This window comes from Balaenoptera physalus (assembly GCF_965194825.1).
Source record: "Balaenoptera physalus genome assembly, chromosome: 7".
In the NCBI taxonomy this organism is placed as follows: domain Eukaryota; kingdom Metazoa; phylum Chordata; class Mammalia; order Artiodactyla; family Balaenopteridae; genus Balaenoptera; species Balaenoptera physalus.
Genome location: NC_138886.1, coordinates 68,451,161 through 68,472,692, shown reverse-complemented (window position 1 = coordinate 68,472,692; position 21,532 = coordinate 68,451,161). Strand labels below are relative to the sequence as shown.

Below are 21,532 nucleotides of genomic sequence, written 5' to 3'. Positions count from 1 at the left end.
TGCTGCCGGCCGGTGGGTGCGCGCCACCTCTGCGGTCCCGGTTCCTCGCGGCTCGGCCCCCCGCGGGCTCCAGGCTGGACGATGGCGGCCTCGTGGCGGTTTCCGGGCCCCGGCTGAGAAGGGGCTGTCTCCTGGGCCTGCGCTTTCCAGCCTCGCTTTTGTTCCTTGATTCAGGCTGCTTTTCTGCACGCTGCCTTAGTGCGGTTGTAGCTTCTTGGCTTGGTTGCGGGTAGCAGTTTCCAGTCGTCCCGAAAGGACATTATTTAAAAGGAAACGCGTGAGAAAATCGTCTTAAAACAGAATTTTGTGGGGTACGCAGTGACAGACGGGCTATTGCTGTTGGCGTCTGATTTCCGCCTTTAGCGTGGTTCTCATTTCTTGTAAAAGTGGGACCCTTGGCCGGAGGGTGAACTGATTGGCTCCGAAGTGGTGGGTTCTTAACTTTCCAGCTCTGCTGCTTAGCAGTGAGGCTGTTTTGTGTGGCTGTGGATCGTTGGGGACACTAAATTGACATTTTAAAGCGTCCGGAAAAGTTTCTCATTTCCGCGGAGCACCTCCTTTCTCGTGTGTTTAGTGTCCCCTGAACTCGTTTCAGTTCTTTGACAAAGAAGGAGTAACCACCGCCCCCCACCAAAGTGCTCCATCTTGATCGTCCTGACTGTCCAAGATGTCTTCTACTTGGAATATCTCTTTAGTTTTACCATGGATTTTAACTTGGTTAGCATTTTTGTGGACAGATATTTATCTTCAAAAGGCATCTCTAATGTTCTGGTGGGGAAAACATTGAATTGAACACTTTAAGTGGGTGACTTGTACACGTGAGCTTTAAGAACCTTCTTTCAGAACAGTTTGCCCAGAGGAGAGCTCTGAGAGCCAGAGGGTGGGAAGAAATGCAGACTAAACTTGATCTTGAATTTTGCTCTACTTGAAATTAGCATTTATTTGCTTTGGTTGGAGAATGAATCTGGGAGTCTTATTACAGTGTCCTGAACCAAGTTTCTCTTCTGCAGATTTTTTCTTTCTCCAGAAGAAAAATGGCATCTGTTGCAGTTGAACCACAGCTGGTATGATTTATAAATAGCAGTTTCTTGATTCCTTTCCCTTCCTCGTGTGTTTTGGAAGTTAAGCTCTCCCTCCTCCTTGGTTGCAGAGTGTGGTGACAAGGGTGGCCAACCTACCCTTGGTGAGCTCCACATATGACCTCGTCTCCTCGGCTTACATCAGTACGAAGGATCAGTATCCCTACTTGAAGTCTGTGTGTGAGATGGCAGAGAAGGGCGTGAAGACCATCACCTCGGTGGCCGTGACGAGTGCTCTGCCAATCATCCAAAAGCTAGAGCCACAAAGTGAGTTTTGATTTCCCCCTCAAAATTTAGTCCTATGTACTCATCAGGAGTGAGCCCGAAGCTGGCTTGAATATGGTGAATGCCAGTGTTATGCCTTAAGTACACATCAGGGAATCCTCAGCCTTTCCTGAGACACATGCTGCCTTTCCCGAGAAACTGCCAGGTGACCCTCATTGTTATAGAAGGCCTGCTTCATAACAATGGCAGATGTTATGATATTACCAAAAAAATCCCCCAGAGATGCTTCTGTGTTGGCAAGTGAGATCATATGGGGAAAGAGTGAGTGAACTGAAATAGCTGACTTCTTTGGGACTACACAGTACATGTGAACTGCTTTAAAAAAATAAAATAAAATAATATCAGCATACAGTTCAATGGCTTTTAGTATATTCACAGAGTTGTGTAGGCATCACCATAATCAATTTTAGAACATTTTCATCACCCTGGAAAGAAACCTCATACCACTTTCTGTTTGGGGTGATGAAAAAGTCCTGCAAATGATAGTGGTAATGGTTGCACAATATTGTGAGTGAGCAGTATTGTGAATGCCAGTGAATGTACACTTATACTCATTCACAGTCACTCCCCATCCCCCTCCCCCCCACCTTAGGCAACTAGTAATCTACTTTCTGTTTTCATAGATTTGCATATCCTGGACGTGTAATGTAAATTGAATCATAAAATATGTGGTCTTTTGTGACTGGCTAGTTTTCATTTAGCATAATGTTTCCAAGGTTCATCCAAATTGTAGCGTCATATCAGTATTTCATTCCTTTTTAATATGGAATAATTTAATATTCTATTGCATGGATATATCATATTTTATTCATCAGTTGATGTTTGGGTTGCTTCTACTTTATGCCTATTATGAATAATGAATGCTACTGTGAACACTTGTGCCCAAGTTTTTGTGTGCACATATGTTCTCAATTCTCTCGGGTATATACCTAGGAGTGGAATTTTCAATTTCTCTACATTATGAACTACTTTTGAATAAGGATTTAAATCATTCCCCCAAGTGGTTATGTCGTGGACTTTTAGGATTATACGAAACCCTTTAGAGATCAGTTTTCCAACTCTGCTACTTCCCAAATGAGTATAGTACTAGTTCTAGGCTTGGTCATTGTTGGGGGCTGGGGGGAGCTTGGACTAAAATCTGGGTCTTTTTAGGGAGATCCAGGGTGCTGTTAGCATACTGTTCCCTGGTGATAACCCCAAGTACACTGCCACCCACTGAATTAAGTGTAGGTGCAGATTAAACTAGCATGGAGATGCTAATTTTGAGAGTTTTCATATACCTCGTTCCCTGAATGAGGGTTCAGGTGAAGCCTGGCTTCTCTTGGCATTAACCTTAGGGGACAGTTAATGAGTAAGAGGCTTCTTGGCCAGCGTCCTACTTGGCCTGTCACTGCCTCTGCTTGCTGCTCCCCCCACTTCCCACACCCATATTCTTATTTCCCTGTCAGTAGAAGAAAGTTGCCAGAAACCTGGCAAGAATCTTCTTTCTGGACTAGAGAGACCAGGCAAAGTATTGCATGGTAAATTTTTTTATAGTAAGAATGAAACCTCAAGATACATATTCACTCTTACCCAGACTGTTAACATTTTCATCATTTGTGATTCTTCTAGTTGCCATTGCCAATACCTATGCCTGTAAGGGGCTAGACAGGATTGAGGAGAAACTGCCTATTCTGAATCAGCCAACAAACCAGGTGAGCTTGGGACAAGAGTGCTGAGGCTTCCCACCTGACATTTTTAAGTTTATCTGTTTAACACAGGCTGTGCAGACCATAAACAGGTAATACTTGTTTGTTCCCTCAACCTTGGATATATTTTTGAAAGAGTAATGATCACTCCGTTACCTCCTGAACTGTTGTCAGGTTGTCTTAAGAAGCAGAGATGAACTATCCACCTTTGGGCTAGAATACCTTTAGTCTGATCTCTATTAAATTTGTGGCTTCATCTCTGTAGGTGAAATTGCTTTCTCAAATCACTGATTCCCATGTGGTACTGGATAAATGCAGAGGTGGTAAATAGAGCCTTTTCTCACTTGGTACCTGAAAACACATCTAGTAGGATGGAGAACTGACACCTCTGCCTGTGTTTTGGCCTGGGGCTGTGTGCATAGGGCCAGGTGTGCATGATACCTATGTCTATACTTATAGGCATGCATGAGGGGCTCAGTATAAGCATGTCAATGTGGAAAATGCCATTTTCTCTAGAGTACTCCTTGTGCCTTAATTACTATAGGTTCATCTAGTGTAAAACAAAAACCAAAAAAACCTTGGGCCTCCCTGGTGGCACAGTGGTTAAGAATCCACTTGCCAATGCAGGGGACATGGGTTCAAGCCCACGTCCGGGAAGATCCCACATGCTGTGGAACAACTAAGCCCGTGCGCCACAACTACTGAGCTCATGCGCCACAACTACTGAAGCCCATGTGCCTGGAGCCCATGCTCTGCAACAAGAGAAGCCACCGCAATGAGAAGCCCACACACTGCAACGAAGAGTAGCCCCCGTTTGCCGCAACTAGAGAAAGCCTGCGTGCAGCAATGAAGACCCAAAGCAGCCAAAAATAAAATAAATTTTAAAAATTAATTAATTAGGACAAAAAACTTGACAAGTTGACAAATTTTTTATCTGTTTCCCTCATTTGGTCCTCCAACAACCCTTGAGTGGTGGCAAGTAGGGTACTTATACCTGATAAGGAAATTGAGGCTCATCAACTCTCAGTGACTTGTCTAAGACCTACAACTAGAAAGTAAAAGGGCCAGATTCATTCTTTAACTCTTCAACTATGCTACCTTAGTTAAGAACTTAACTAGGTTTTTATGCTTCTCACCAGGCGAATGATCTGCTTTTTTCCCTGTAGGTTGTGGCCAATGCCAAAGGAGCTATGACTGGGGCAAAAGATGCTGTTACGACTACTGTGACTGGGGCCAAGGATTCTGTGGCCAGCACAATCACTGGGGTGGTGGACAAGACCAAAGGAACAGTGACTGGCAGTGTGGAGAAGACCAAATCCGTGGTCAGTGGCGGCATTAACGTAGTCCTAGGAAGTCGGATGATGCAGCTGGTGAGCAGTGGAGTAGAAAATGCGCTCACCAGATCAGAGCTGCTGGTAGACCAGTACCTCCCTCTCACCAAGGATGAACTAGGTAATTGGATTTTTTTTCTTGAAATAATGTTGTACATCTTTTTTTTTTTTTTCTGTGCCATGCAGCTTGTGGGATCTCAGTTCCCCGACCAGGGATTGAGCCCGGGCCATGGCAGTGGAAGCCCCAGAATCCTAACCACTAGGCCACCAGGGAACTCCCAATGTTTTATATCTTAAAGCAATCTTTCTAAACAGCTTTATTGAGATATGCTTTTATATACCAAAAAAATTCACCTGTTTTCATTCTAAATTTACAGTTACATGACCATCACAATCCAGTTATAGAATTTCTATCACCCCCAAAGATAAAAGATCCTTCGTGCCTGTTGGCAATCAGTCTCCATCCCCCCACCACCCCCACTGTCTGAGCAACCACTAATCTTTCTGTCTCTATAGTTTTCCTTCTTAAGGCACTCTTCAGTTTCACACTGAGTTGTACGTAGTAAGTCTTGAAACTTCCGGAGAAATTAGCCTAGAGAAATACTTTCTATAAATGGATTGTCCTTAATGGGCTGCTGTATAGAATCATTAAAGATTTAGTGCTCACTCTGTGCCAGGTAAGAAGCTCTAGTGGGAAGAGACCTGTGTAGGTGACATGTGTCAACACATAGGGATGTGTTCTGGGTTGCTAAGCCCAGCAGCAGACATGAGGCATCTTGGGAAGAGGGGTCCATGATTGCTAGATGGGTGAGTGGCATCAACAAAGTCAAGATCCAGGTGAGAGTCCAGGCCTTGTCACTTAGAGCTGTGATCCTGGACTTTTTTTTTTTTGGTCACTTCTATATAACTTCAGAAAAAGAAGCCAAAAAAGTGGAAGGATTTGATCCTGTTCAGAAGCCAAGTTATTATATCAGACTGGGATCCCTGTCCACCAAGCTCCGCTCATGGGCCTACCAGCAGGCCCTCAGCAGGGTTAAAGAAGCTAAGCAAAAAAGCCAAGAGACCATTTCTCAGCTCCATTCCACTGTCAACCTGGTGAGTACAACTTCCTTTAAAGGTATCTGAAGCGAGTTCATTTATCTCGAGGATTGGGAGTAAACATATCATGAAATCCAAGAATTTTAATCTTACCTTATGAACAGTCCAATAGAAAAATGGGCAAAGAGTATACAGAAAACTTGCAGAAGAAAGAAAGTATAAATAGCTGAAATATCAATATATGAAGTGGCGTTAATCTTACTCTGAGGGGTCAAATTACTGATTCCGGTTTTGTCCAATGGCACTGGCAAAGTTAGATGCTGTGGGCGACGGTGTAGAGAAAGAGGAGTACTTGTGTTTTTGCACTTCCAGAGGATTCAAGGGACTCTTACAGGAAAGTTACAGGCACACCTATGCCTGGAGCAGCTTTCCTTCTAGAAACTTATCCTACAGATAAGTATATTTGTTCAGAGTTGCAAAAGAGTATAAACAATGCACATCAACTAATAGGGGACTGATTACATTGATACATCACAAAAGACCACTGTGTAGCCATTAAGGATTGCCAAGTTACAGAACAGTATGTATTGTATGGCCATTAGAAACCAGCTTATTCTTGGAAGGGGAAGTAGGTGGCTGGCAACAGGGAAGAGGAAGTTCGAGTTCCTTTCTCTTTTGTAATTTTATATTTTACACGTATTAAATTTCAGTTGCCTTGCCTGTGTTAAACTGGAGGTAAATTGGAGACAGTGGTTTAATAATTAAATAAGAGGCAATGAGTACTGTGACTGCTTGGTTGACTTACACATATCGATAACAAATAACAATGCTATCAGGGATAGGTCTCCTTAAAAACCAGGAATTTCTGTAAGAGTTGATGTTGGCTGATTTACATCATGGATCTGAGCACAGGCTAACAAGAATGTCTGACTAGTTTGTTCCTGTGTCTTCTTTCAACGTGTTCTAGATTGAATTTGCCAGGAAGAATGTGCATAATGCCAACCAGAAAATTCAGGGCGCTCAGGATAAGCTCTATCTGTCCTGGCTGGAGTGGAAGAGAAGCATCGGCTATGATGATACAGATGAATCCCACTGTGCTGAGGTGAGACAACTGGGACCGTCATCCACTGCAGCTTCTGAAGAAGTTCTTACTATTAAGAACTTCTTACTAGAAACTTACTAATAAGTTTCTTATTATTCCTCTCAGAATACTCTTCTCTATCAAAAGTTTGAACAATACAGTGTACATAGGTTGCCTGTTATGTGACCGAAAAGCAAAAATGTGCAACTTTATCTAACAATTTACAGATAGGCATATTGTCCCTCTCAGGATACAACTAATTGAGAAACACGGGCGTTGCCCTTACAATGGGTACAGACTAAGTGAATACAGGCATCTTTACTGTCATAGTGTTTTTTTGATAGCATAAATATAGTTGCTATGAGAATACTACATAGGAAGGGTACTAACTCAACCTTGGAGTGAGGATGGGTGAGTCAGATGGTTTGCTGGAAGAGATGAGTGGTAAGCTGAGACCTAAGGGGTGAATAAACTAGGTGAAAAGGCAATAAGGGGACGAATGTTCCAGACAGAAGAAATAGCATATTGTAGTCCTAGAACGTGGTTCTTTGCATTCCAAAAGCTAGTATGCATTTGCCCTTGAAATCTATATTAACTGTTTGTTCATATCATATCTCACTTGAGGAGAGAATATCTAAGTTTCCCTACTAATATGGAGTGTATTTTCCTTCTGTGTGGTCTCCCCTGTTAGGTTTCTTCAGCTTAAGACCATGAACTTTGAAGACTCAGGCACTAGTTCAAATCCACACTCCAGCTGTTAACTGGGGCATGTTATTTCAACTCTAAGCTTACGTTCATGTTTATGAAATGTGAAATAATACTGCTTCACTCAGGGTTGTTACGAGGATTTTAAAAAGTTAAAGAATCCACACGTGTGGTGGATGTATAACCAGTTGACTGTAAGTGAACTAATTCATACATAGGACTGTTGGATCCACTGCTAATTCTTAAACTTGTCTTACTTTCAGCACATAGAGTCACGTACTCTTGCTATTGCCCGAAACCTGACTCAGCAGCTCCAGACCACGTGCCACACCCTCCTGTCCAACATCCAGGGGTTACCGCAGAACATCCAAGATCAGGCCAACCACTTGGGGGTGATGGCTGGCGACATCTACTCAGTGTTTCGCAACGTTGCCTCCTTTAAGGAAGTGTCTGACGGCCTCCTCGCTTCCAGCAAGGGGCAGCTGCAGAAAATGAAGGAGTCTTTAGATGATGTGATGGATTATCTTGTTAACAACACACCCCTCAACTGGCTGGTAGGTCCCTTTTATCCTCAGGTGACTGAGTCTCAGCGTGCTCAGGCGCAAGGTACAGCCAGGAGGCCCGGCAGCCTGAGCGCAGAACACATTAAACCTGTCCCTGTCAGCGACGCACAGGGCAGCCAGCCAGATGACACCTCCTCTTACGTTGAAACCTGCTAGACAACTGTGAAGTGGGGAAGCAGCTATCGAGAAAACAAGGTCCTCTATTGTAGTCATTGCCAACTGGATTAAGAGCTTTAAAGTTTCCACTTTAATGGATGAGTTCTGTTGTTTACTTGGCTGGAAAGAAAAGAATGATAGACTGTTCAGAGCCTGTCTAGAACTCACAAAATGTTCCAGTGCAGTTATGGCCTCATTCTGTTGCCACTGTTGCTGTCTGTTTGTATTGAATAAAAACACCTTCATGTGCGCTGTTGTACGAACTCGTGTCTGCTCTTGTTTGGTCTGAGCAGGCCTCAGCACTGGTTTGTCTCACAATGCATGCTTGTGCACCCTCAGTTTTTTATTTTTCACAAGGGAATGCCCCCTTTGAATTGAATAAAATTCACTGCAGAATAGATCAGTTTTATGCTGTGTGTTACATGTGCTTTTAGTGTGGCTTTCTTGGAACTGCTTTGCCTGCATGACAGGGTTATTAATACACATGAATTCAAATGGGCTGTTGGGGAATTTGTAATAACATTGGAAGACTAATGTTAAAAATGGAATGTTTGGTAACAGGTTTTAAACAAAGTAAAAGCTAACGTTCCTATAAGAATTTTATTAGGTGGTGGTGGTTCCTTTCATTAGCCCATTTACTGGACCCCTGAGAACAGGTTTTTAAACTAGCAGAAGGAGCCACTCATGACTGACAGCCTTGCTGAAAAGAAATCAGAGCTGAGAGGAAGCAGTGACTCTTTGCATCAGTCTCACGTAAAGGTAGCAGTACTTCTTGCCAAGGGGCCATCTAACGTGAGGTTGTTCAGTGTCCAGTCTCAGCTGGACTTAAGGTACCATGTTGTCACATTGGGAGAAATCACTAACCTCAGTTGTGGGTGAGATGCCTTTAGAAGACCACACGAGAATAATTAGAAAAAAAAGACTTTGGACCCCCTGTAGAAAAAGGTTCTTCCTACCTCCTACCTAGGGTGTCCAGACTTCTAATCCCCTCAATGTGGGTTAATTATTTAGGAAATATGGATCTCCTCATGACAAAGCGGCAGTATGCCAAACCTTTTCAAAAAAGCCAGTCTTAGAACTTGTGAAAATAGAGCTACATGCTTCTGCCTGTCCTGCCCTTCAGCAGAACTGAAGTCTACGTCAAATTTGTCTCCTCTTTCTACCCTGCTTCACCCCTGACTCCCCATGAAAGCAAGGAAGCAGCGTATAACTTTACATGGACTTGTGTGAATAAACGTATCAAAGCTTACTAAGTTAGAGAACTAAATTTTTCCCCCTTGAGGTAACTCCAGGAATCAGTAAACATGTGAGCTCAGTTGGAGGGACTCCCTGAGATACTTGAAGCTAAGGAGCCTCTGGTTTCTGGGACGGTGGACTGTCGTGATTTATGGGCCTCCAGGGTGGAACCAGTCCATGCACTGGCCTGCCCATCCCTAGTGACTGGCTTTTCTAGAGACTCTACCTCTTAAAAAAAAATTTTTTTTTATTAGTCCAAATTGGATGTGATCCTGCTGTCATTTGCCTCAAAACTTCAAGGCTGGTATTTTGTGGTTGATTCTAAATGGTTGGAAAATTTATATACTACAGCTGTACACAGACTTTCTTATACGGAACATAAACCTTTGTGTCTCCCCTTCATAAGAGTTATAGTACCTACTGAATTGCTTATGAAAAAGAGACTTCTCAAAGCTGTTCTTCATGAGCAAGACAGAATATAAAGAGACCTCTCTTAGTTTCTGGAAGAATACCACTGCCCTTGGTTTTGTCTGTCTGACTTTGTGTCTCAAGTTTGTGCCTACGTGCATTTCGTTTTGTCGTCAACATGTCTCAAAATTTGTGATGTCTTCGCTTTATTGTTGCATAAACTGGCAGTTTTAGTTTAACAAACTTTTTCCCAAAGAGGACAATTATTTTGAGGGGAAAAAAGCTGACTAAGCCTAGCACAGTCTATAATTATGGCAGGTTCTTGAATATTTGGCTACATGAAGCCTGGCATAGTGTGCCTGAGTGTTCATCAAGCCTACTTCTTTCCTTTGCATGTAATTATAATATGAACTTTCTAATTAGTTCTGGGCAAAAAAAGGAACATGGTATATTAGCCATTAATGTCTTAGCCTTAGTTTCATCATCTGTAAAGTAAAATTAGTGATGTTTTTCAACAGATGGAAGTGAAGTGTTTGAGGATAGGGTGTCTTTCTATTTTGCACTAGTCATGAGGATACCTTCTGTGGGACAGTGGCACATAGTGTCTTTAACTGGCCAGTTCCAGAGTGAGTAGTGAGTATATAATATGAGATCATGATTGGGAAAATATATCCACTTTGATAAGGCGTGATAGATATTGAAGGAATCATGAAGTGAAACAGGAAAAACTAAAATTTGATTTACCTGAGATATCCCTTTTAGAGTATCATTTACCTCATGGAGATGACTGGTGAGGGAAGGAGGAATAAGGAGAAGGACAGATATTTGTGCACAAATCTAAGAAATGGCGTCTAAATGATGCCTGGGAGAGCAGGTGGGGGATGGAAAGGAGGGCTCTTGCCAGCCTGACCTTCCTGGGCTCTCGTGGACTTGAGACGGGGCCAGCTGGGCCTCAGTCCTGATCCAGCTCCAGGAGTGACCTAGCACAGAGGCCTGCATGGGTGATGGTCTTGTGAGATGTCCCTGCCTTATAAACCAAGGTATTTGTTGCTTGTATCTCAAAGGGCAATACCTTCATGCTTTAAGTGTCCACCTTCCCAACAGGTATCCTATAATGTAGGATATCCTATCATATTTTCACAGTTGCTATTTAGTAACGAAAAGATGCTGGATAATTCCACTGTTGGATGTCTAAGTTCCCAGGCTATCCTGTAGCAGCCTACTTCATCTGAAAGATGGAGAAACTGGAAAGGAAATAGCATCGGGCTATTCACAGAGAAGGAGAAGAATAAGAAGTCATATCAGGCTTGAGGTCAACTTAGGCCGAAGAAAAGATGTTTTATGGTATCTTTCCTGTTCCCCTTGCTTACCTTTTGAGATTCTGATGCCATTCCCTCATGTTTGAGAAGTTACCGATTGCTAGAAGAAATTGTGTCAACTGGACCCTTACTGGGATAGGTTCAGGTCATATTTTTAGGGCTGGTTGGGGTTGAGGCCTTCTTGTTCACTATCCAGGGGTTGTTGAGCAGAGGCCTGGTGCTCAAGTGGAAAAGGCAGACTAGGAATATCACACCCTCAATTGATGATAAGGTAGTAAGAGGCAGGCAGCCCATGGCCCTGTTGAATTTGACAGGTGAGATTGCTGATTAACGCAACGCATCTTTAGTTGTTAAGATTGTCAGGAAGATGGCTAAGTGAAATGATAGGGTGGCAGTGTGAAAGCACAATGTTTGGGGGAGGGGACACAATTGCCTGGGATTTCTCCTCCATGCTTAACTTGCTTAAACTGGGCCTACAGATTACAGAGAAATGGGATATAATATAATGAAAGGTTTTAAGTCTCACAGAGGAGCCTCATCTTGTTGTAGAATAGACCTAGGTTGTTTAGCTTGGTACAGATTTTATGAAAGTGCTGTTTGAGAGAGCCACATTAAAGATATGAGAGCCATATCATAATATCTATGTTTTTTGGCTAACTGAAAAAAATGTTTTCTAGAATTTAAGAAAGTGAGGAAGGTAGTAGATAGTGTTGTTAATTGATATTTTACAAGAGTAATGAATAGTTTAAATGGTGCTTTTGTGTAAATGTCAGTGATGAAGAAATGGTTACCATGTAAATGATCTTTTCATTTCTCTTGGGTATATACCTAGGAGTAGAATTACTAGTGGGTCATATGGTCACTCTATGTTTAATTGTTTGAGGAACTGCCAGACTGTTTTCCAAAGTGGCTGCACCATCTTACTTTCCCACCAGTAGTACATGAGGGTTTTGATTTCTCCGTATCCTCACCTACACCTGTTATCTGACTTTTTGATCCTAGCCGACCATTTGTTTTCTTTATTTTTTTCTAGCCAACCATTTAAATTATAACTTAGCATTAATAGGAGTAGATGTTGAATAGTATGAATCAAGCACTTTTCCTTTTTGGTTGTCTGCTCTACTCAGGTTAGAGCACAGGACAACTCAGTAAGGAGGTAGCTAATATATCTATCTGACTCCCTTGTATGAAATGGCCCTAGTGAGCTCTCAGCATGGATAAAACCATGCCATCTGTCAGGGAGCCTTCCTCTGCCCTCTTTGTCTATGCCAGGGATTATCAACTGGGGACACTGATGAAATGCAGATTCCTGGGTTCCACCCCTACAGAATCTGGTTCGTAGGTCTGGAGGTAGTACCAGGCATCTGCACTTTTAAAAAGCATTGCTTGAAAAAAAAAAAAAGACATCCTAGGCGATTCTAATGCAGGTGGTCCAACGACTGTACTTTCAGAAATGAAGGAAACAGGAAACAAATGATTTTAATCTGAAACAAAGATAGGGCTAGGGTTACCAACAGTCCTACTCTTTCCAAACAAGAAATCTGGTGTGGGTTCCATAAAATGTCTTATTTTAAAAAGAGCTGCATGACTTCCCTGGTGGCACAGTGGTTAAGAAGACTCTGCACTCCCAAGGCAGGGGGCCTGGGTTTGATCCCTGGCCAGGGAACTAGATCCCACATGCGTGCTGCAACTCCCATGCCGCAACTAAGGATCCCATGTGCTGCAACTAAGGAGCCCATGTGCTGCAACTAAGGAGCCCACCCGCCACAACTAAGACCTGGTGCAACCAAAATAAATAAATAAATTTTTTTTGAAAAAAGCTACTCTTAATTTACTTTAATTAACAAGACACTTGGGAATTCCCTGGTGGTCCAGTGGTTAGGACTCTGCACTTTCACTGCTGAGCCTGGTCGGGGAGCTAAGATCCCACAAGCCACGCGGTGTGGCCAAAAAATAATAATAATAATAGTAAAAACAAAATTTAACACGACCTTTGGTGTAGACTCCATAAAATGTCATTTTAGAAAGACCTACTCTAATTTAGCTTAATTAAAAAAAATTTGTATTGAAGTATAGTTTACAATATTAGTTTCAGGTGTACAACATAGTGATTCGATGTTTTTGTAGATTACATACCATACAAAGTTATTATAAAACATTGACTATATTCCCTGTGATGTACATTATATCCCTGTGACTTATTTATTTTATACTTGCTAGTTTGTACCTCTTAATCTCCTTCATTCCTCTCCCCTCTGGCAACCACTAGTTTGTTCTCTTTATCTGTGAGTCTGTTTCTGTTTTGTTACATTTGTTCATTTGTTTTATAGGTTCCACATGTAAGTGATATCATACAGTATTTGTCTTTCTCTGTCTGACTTACTTCACTTAGCATAATACCCTCCAGGTCTATCCATGTTGTTGCAGATGGCAAGATTTCATACTTTTTTTTTTTTATGGCTAATATTCCATTGTGTGTGCGTGTGTCTATCCATTCATCTGTTGATGGGCACGTAGGTCGCTTCCATATCTTGTCTATTGTAAATAATGCTGCTATGAACATTGGGGTGCAAATATATTTTCATTTTATTCAGATAAATACCCAGAGGTGGATTTCAGGATGTATGGTAGTTCAATTGTTAATTTTTTAAAAAATTTATTTATTTATTTATTTGGCCATGTTGGGTCTTAGTTGCGGCAGGCGGGATCTTCCTTGTGGCATGTGGGATCTCTTTAGTTGTGGCATCTCTTTAGTTGTGGCATGTAGGATCTAGTTCCCTGACTAGGGATCAAACCCAGGCCCCTGCATTGGGAGCAAGGAGTCTTAACCACTGGACCATGAGGGAAGTCCCTAATTGTTAATTTTTTGAGTAACCTCCATACTGTTTTCCATAGTGGCTGTACCAGTTTACATTCTCATCAACAGGGCATGAAGGGTCCCTTTTCTTCACATCCTTGCCAACACTTGTTATTTTTTGTCTTTTTGATGATAACCATTCTGACAGGTGTGAGGTGATACCTCATTGTGGTTTTTTTTTTTTTTAATAAATTTATTTCTTTTTAATTTATTTTATTTTTGGCTGCACTGGGCCTTCGTTGCTGAGAGCGGGCTTTCTCTAATTGCAGCGAGCGGGGGCTACTCTTCCCCTTGCGGTGCGCAGGCTTCTCATTGTGGTGGCTTCTCTTGTTGCAGAGCACAGGCTCTAGGCATGCGGGCGTCAGTAGTTGTGGCATGCTGGCTCAGTAGTTGTGGCTTGTGGGCTCTAGAGCACAGGCTCAGTAGTTGTGGCGTACGGGCTTAGTTACTCCGCGGTATGTGGGATCTTCCCGGACCAGGGCTCGAACCCATGTCCCCTGCATTGACAGGCAGATTCTTAACCACTGTGCCAGCAGGGAAGCTCTCTCAGTGTGGTTTTGATTTGCATTTCTCTGATGATTAATGATGTTGAGCACTCTTTCCTATGCCTGTTGGCCATCTGTATGTCTTTGGGAAAATGCCAATTCAGGGCCTCTGCCCATTTCTTAATTGGATTGTTTGGCTTTTTGATATTGAGTTACTGTATGAGTCTTTCCTATATTTTGGATATTAACCCCTTATGGGACATATCATTTGTAAGTATCTTTTCCCATTCAGCAGGTTGCCTTTTCATTTTGTTGAAGGTTTCCTTCACTGTGCAGAAGCTTTTTAGTTTGATTTGGTCCCATTTGTTTATTTTTGCTTTTGTTGTCCTTGCCTGAGGAGACAGAAAAAAATATATATATATTATTGAGACTAATGTCAAGGAGTGTGTATTGCCTATGTTTTCTTCTGGGATTTTTATGCAAATTAGAAAATGGCACCTTATCCTCAACACTTGCAGTGCCACCTTCTGGAAAATTGTCATAATAAATACAGGAATCATGGGGCTTCCCTGGTGGCGCAGTGGTTGAGAGTCTGCCTGCCAGTGCGGGGGACACGGGTTCAGGCCCTGGTCTGGGAAGGTCCCACATGCCGCGGAGCGGCTGGTCCCGTGAGCCACAACTACTGAGCCTGCGCGTCTGGAGCCTGTGCTCCGCAACAAGAGAGGCCGCGACAGTGAGAGGCCCGCGCACCGCGATGAAGAGTGGTCCCCGCTCACCGCAACTAGAGAAAGCCCTCGCACAGAGACGAAGACCCAACACAGCCATAAAAAAAAAAAAAAAATAATAATTAATTAAAGAGATCTGGGGAGAGTAGACAGCCAGTTAGCAACTTTGGGGAGCTCCGGCTAGAAAAGAATCTCTCTAAAAAAAAAAAAAAATACAGGAATCAGTGAAGTTTATGAATGAGTGGTGCCCCCTTATGGTTGTATGGTGAACAACCTGCAAAAATTATGCAACTCCCTGGAACCCTGGCATGGTCACTTGGTTTTCTTGAAAAGAATGTCCTTGCAGGGAGGGACTATGGTTATCTCATTAGTTTCATAGTAAGCACGTGATTCTGAGTTTGGCCTCAGAATGCCTGATGGGCATTCTCAGCAAAAGACTCCTTACACTCCTTCTTTGATGGTCCAAACTATTGTTGTTTATGCCAGTGGAAAAGGAATTTATTTCATAAATCTGTGAAGTGATTTCTCTTGTGCCACATTTCTAAAAACCCTATGAAGATGGTCAGGCACAACCACTACATTTTAAATTAAACTCGCCATGGAAACTTGATAGACTGTGGCTACTTCTTAGCTGCTCCACCCTCCCCTATTTCCTTCCCAGCCCCCCAAATAGGTTTTGGTGATGGTCCCGAATAATGAAAATTATATACTCTGATTCATTCTGGATATATGGAAGGTGAATTATTCATATGGCTCTCCTAAATCATCTCAAGGACTAGAGCTACTTTTTTTGGTGGTGGTGAGGCTTTTTTCCTAAATCCTAAGTGTGGAATCTCCAATCTTCTGCAAAGAACTCTACTTTAGGCCAGTAGTTACCTGATCTATAGGTGACTTTGGAGGTTTGTGTGTGTGAGAGGGTGGTATTTAAGAAACTGAAGAGAATTAAAGCTGCTATTTATTGAGCACCTTTTACAAGCTAGGCATATACTGTCTTTACTCCTCACTTGCAATGCAATCAATTTGGTATTTTCCTCACTTGACAGGTGAGGAAACAGGTTGAAAAGAAGTTAAGTGCAAGAATGGGGATTTAGTCCAATGTCTTACTGATGTCAAAGTGCTTATTTTTTCCATTCTAGCAATCTAGCCACTGATAGGAGAGAACTGCTGCTTGCTTCCTTATTTGGGGTCCAGAAAACCCCTCTCTCTATATCTTCTTGTGTTGTAGCTTCCTGTTCTATTTTACATTTATTAAAAACAGAGTGATAATGGATGTTAAACTATACATTTAATAGAAATAGATCCAAACAGAGAGCTAAGCAAGGTACATCTTTTAACTTAAAAAGGGTAAAATTACAATAGTTGACTTGCCTGGCTAATGCCCTGAATCAATTTATATAAGCAATGTTGGCTTTTGTGGATGTCAGATTGGGTATAATCTTTGAAAAGTGAACATTCATGAAGATCTAGAATGTAGTTTGATCTCCCCAAACAGAAAGCTCAGAAATAAATAGTGGAAGTTTTTACCTCAGACCAGACAGTCCTCTGAGTACCTGGGTTCTTACGGAAAAGTGCAATAACGGGCACAAACAGCCAGGTAAGGGGCCCAATAAAAAGCAAGATTCTCGCTTTGTGTTTCGTCTTTTAACTATTTTTAAAAATTGTGGTAAAATAGACATACCATCAAGTGTACCATTTTAGCCATTCTTAAGCGTACAGTTCAGTGGCATTAAGTACATTTATAGTGTTGTGCAGCCATCACCACTATCCATTTCCAGAACTTTATTATCAGCCCAAGCATAAACCCATTAAACAATAATTCCTCATTTTCCCTTCTATTTTTCGATGGATATTTTTTGTTGTTGTTACTGTTAGTTGTTTTGCCTCTGTCAAATTTTTTCCTCTGCTATCAAGATTTAGCCTTTAGTAACTTGTTATACCTTACTAATTTTCTGCTTCTAATCTTCTGTTGGTTAAGAAGTATTACTTTGCTTATCAAAATTGTATGCAAAGTAACAGTTAATAGAACTTCTTATCCCTAAAAGCCTTTCCTATGCAGAGAAGAGCTAGGGCTTTGTGATGGCTATTTCAACTATTCAAAGACCTTTTTGCTTCCTTAGTTCCTAGACGCTTCCCAAAGGGTTTATAGTATTGGAAATCAAACTTATGGAAAAGAGGAGTATTATTGGTTTTAAGAGAATAATAGAAAAATAGACAGATGAATAACCAGAAATGCTTTATAGCTTGTATTTTCAAAAGCTTTCATTTAATTCGTTCTACCACTAGTTGGTTTCCTTTTAAAGAGAAGTTTCCTTAGTGCTTTTATAATACGAGTGAATTGTGGGAATAAGACTATAAACATATTGAAGACAGCATAGTTACGGACAAAGTAAGGTTCATGCACATGCAGTAATATATGTTTCTAAGAGCTCACCTGGACTTGACAACTCACTTTATTAGTGTTTGTTTTAATATCCAAGATTCTTCTTTTACAGGTACTTGATTTCAGTATCACAGACTTGACATCTGAGACTGATGAAATTCCAGATATTATAGCTTTGGAAGAGGAGGATGGACCAAATCATTCACATGCCAATGGCCCTCAGCCTTCTCAGGTCAAAATGTTGAATAACTAATAAGAAAAATCTCCTTTTGCTGAATACACAGTTTGTGTCACATTAAATTTCATGTTTGCTCATGTGTTTATTCCTGTGGCTTTGGGGATTAATCTATTGGGAGTTAATCTCTTTTTTGGCTACTTGGTCTTAATTGTAATGAAACTCTGATTGACCCAAACTTTTGGAAAAGAGTCTCGTTCTGCATCATATATTATTTTATAGAATTCTTCAAAGTTTAATCTTTGAAATGCCTATAATAAAAATGGGCTGTATAATCTTGAATCAGAGTGTTTTTTTTAAAAAACTGATATAGTGGACTATTTTTTTTCCTCCCAGGATTCATTCCTGTTTCTTCTGGTAACAGTGCCTTTATGTTTTTTTGGGGGGGGGTCTCAGTGCGTCTGCTACTCAAGGACTTTTTGCTTTCCCCTGGCCTAGGGGGTAGGCATATGACTAAAAAACAGGTCAACTGGGAGGAAGCATAGCATGATGGGTAAAGGCTCAGACTCTGGATTCTAATCTTGGCTCTTCTACTTTCTAGTTATGTCACTTTAAACAAATAATTTAGTTTCTCTGTACCTCAATTTCCTCATCTGTAAAATAAGGATAATAGTAGGTTTGTTATGAAGAATAAATAAATATTTATAAAATCTTAGAGCAATGCCTGGCACAGAACAACATTAAATAAGTATTAGTTAAATAAATTGTAGAAACAATGGCCAAACCAGTATTGAGGAGCGCCCCCAGTGTCCAAATTGTAATTTTTTTCCATTTGTCAGAAAAAGGTATTGTAATACCTTTTCCCACTAAAAGAAATCAGTGCTTCTTGGAGAAATGGCTGATTCCAGGTCTGAGGCAGGAAATGTACAAAATGAGCCTTGAACTTCTTGCTATTTCAGATAGAAAAGAAGCTGATTTGAAGAGGTCCCCATTGACTAAAGATGGAACAATCTGAACTTCAATAAGGATAATAATTGCAATAGATTGAACCCCATCAAATATGAACCCCATCAAAATCTAAATATATCTATATCTATCTATCTATATATATATATATAAACAACCTAATTGGTCACTTTCAGGGGATGATAGCAAACCAATTATTATCTTGAAAAGTGGTAAATAGAATGAAAGAATCGAGACTTCCCTGGTGGTGCAGTGGTTAAGACTCCGCACTCCTGATGCAGGGAGCCCGTGTTCATTCCTTGGTTCAGGAACTAGATCCCACATGCATGCCGCAACTAAGAGTTTGCATGCTGCAACTAAGGGTTCACATGCCACAACTAAGGAGCCCTCAAGCCACAACTAAGGAGCCCACCTGCCACAACTAAGACCTGATGCAACCAAATAAATAAATAAATATTAAAAAAAAGAAAAGATTAAGGCTGGAGGTATAGTTTAAAAAAAAATAAAGTGAAAGAATCAAGAATTTATCCTTCTTGGGAATTCCCTGGCAGCCCAATGGTTAGGACTCTGTACTTCCACTGAAGTGGGTGCAGGTTCCAGGAACTAAGATCCTGCAAGCTGCACATGGTGAGGCAAAAAAAATTACAAAATAATTTATCCTTCTTTATGTCTTCATCACTAGGTAAACAAATAGTAAATGAGGGAAAACCTCTCTCATAAAAGTATTCCTTCTGACAAATGAAAAAGACATGATATCTCAGTCAGTTAGGACTGCTATAACCAATTACCTTAGACTGAGTGGTTTAAGCAACAAACATTTATTTCTCACAGTTCTGGAGGCTGGAAGTCTGAGATCAGGGTGCCAGTGCCAGCAGAGTCAGGTTTTGGTGAGGGCCCCCTTCTGGGTTGCAGAGAGTTGACTTCTCTTTGTATCATCACATGGTGAAAAGAGCAGAGAGAGGAAGCAAACCCTCTTGTGACTCTTATAGTTCTATGCGTGAGGGCTTCACTCTTATGACTGCATCTAATCCTAATTACCTCCCAAAGACCCAACCTTCTAATACCATCACATTGAGCAATAGGGTTTCAACATATGAATTTGGCTGGGGGGACACAAACATTCAGCCCATAACAAATGATAAATGAGAATTTCAACATTTTGCAATCACCTGTGAATAATGGTTCTAAGCACTTAGCATTTTTGCTTGTCAATGGCATAAACAGAGATATTACATATTTCCTGATGAAAAAGCATGTACCAACCATCATCTAATCTTGCCAAAGTGATCATACATGAGTCCAATCAATCCTCTGGATCCAGGTGCCAATTTGAACAAAGTACAGAGGACAGGGACAGTGGAACATGTTGAACTGTACCATGAGGATGCAATCAGTGAAACACAGACCAGGAGACATTATTCAGGTCAAATAGTCCTGGTTCTTCAACAGATTAATTGTAAGAAAAAGGGGAGGGGGAATGAGAAAAATGTGTAATTAAATTATATTATTAAAAACAAACAAAAAGATACATGCACCCCAATGTTTATTGCAGCACTATTTACAGTAGCCAGGACATGGAAGCAACCTAAATGTCCATCAACAGAGGAATGGATAAAGAAGATGTGGCACATATATACAATGGAATATTACTCAGCCATAAAAAAGAACAAAATAATGCTTGTTGCAGCAACGTGGATGGACCTAGAGATTGTCATACTGAGTGAAGTAAGTCAGACACAGAAAGACAAATATCATATGATATCGCTTATACGTGGAATCTAAAAAGAAGGGTACAAATGCACTTATTTACAAAACAGAAGTAGAATCACAGATGTAGAAAACAAACTTATGGTTACCAGGGGTCATGGGAAGGGATAAATTGGGGGATTGGGATTGACATATAGACACTACTATATATAAAATAGATAATAATAAGAACCTGTTGTACAGCACAGGGAACTCTATACTCAATACTCTGTAATGGCCTAAATGAGAAAAGAGTCAAAAAAAAAAAGTGGCTATGTGTATGTGTTTAACTGAATCACTTTGCTGTACACCTGAAACTAACACAACATTGTAAATCAACTATACTCTAATAAAAACTTAAAGCAAACACACAAACCCAGGAAAGACTAAAAAAAAAAAATAAAAAAGAGGCAAGACCAAAAAAAAAAAAAAAAGCAAGACTAAACTATAGTGTCTAGGGAAGCATACTTGGGTGGTCAAACTACAAGACAAGGCAAGGAAGTTATTATTTTTTCAATATAAATTTATTTATTTATTTATTTTTGGCTGTGTTGGGTCTTTGTTGCTGCTCATGGGCTTTCTCTAGCTGCAGTGAGTAGGGGCTACTCTTCATTGCAGTGTGCGGGCTTCTCATTGCGGTGGCTTCATTTGTTGCAGAGCACGAGCTCTAGGTGCGCGGGCTTCAGTAGTTGTGACGTGCGGGCTTCAGTAGTTATGGCACGCGGGCTCAGTAGTTGTGGCTTGTGGGTTCTAGAGCTCAGGCTCAGTAGTTGTGGCACACGGGCTTAGTTGCTCTGAGGCATGTGTGATCTTCCTGGACCAGGGATCAAACCCATGTTCCCTGCATCGGCCGGCAGATTCTTAACCACTGCGCTACCAGGGAAGTCCTGGAAGTTGTTATTATAAAAGTGAGGATGGTGGTTATTTTTCGGGAAAAGAGAGGTTTCTGGAATGGATGGAGAACTTTTATTTCTTGTTCTGGGTGATAGTTATGATGATGTTCACTTATAATGATACATTAAGCTATTTTTAAAAAGTAAATTGGAGTGCCTGGGGTATAAATCTTGAGTGGTGTGGCACGTGGGCCTGCTGTTTCCTGAGCTTTATTACCTGGCCTTTCCGTTCTTTATTTATGCTATTCAGGACCATCCGATAAAACTCCTTCAGAGTCAGTTTTGCTGCTTGCAACCAAAGAACACTAATTGATTCAAGTGGCTTTGGAAAGTTACCACTAGCAGTGAGGTGGATATAGATAACTTTTTTGGAGAAGTTTTGCTATGAAGAGAAATGGACTGATAGCTAGAAAGGC

At 41.1% G+C, this 21,532-nt stretch overlaps 1 protein-coding gene across 1 annotated transcript; it reads left to right on the top strand.

Annotated features, from left to right (window-relative positions):
• The first annotated feature begins 1,010 nt into the window (after positions 1–1,010).
• Positions 1,011–17,846, top strand: PLIN2 (perilipin 2). Its single transcript, XM_082468040.1, is given in 9 exon segments — positions 1,011–1,064; positions 1,151–1,346; positions 2,976–3,058; positions 4,219–4,504; positions 5,297–5,478; positions 6,389–6,523; positions 7,471–7,761; positions 17,449–17,553; positions 17,556–17,846. Coding segments are annotated over 9 exon segments (1,338 nt in total). The 5' UTR covers positions 1,011–1,034; the 3' UTR covers positions 17,586–17,846.
• The last annotated feature ends 3,686 nt before the right edge of the window (positions 17,847–21,532 follow it).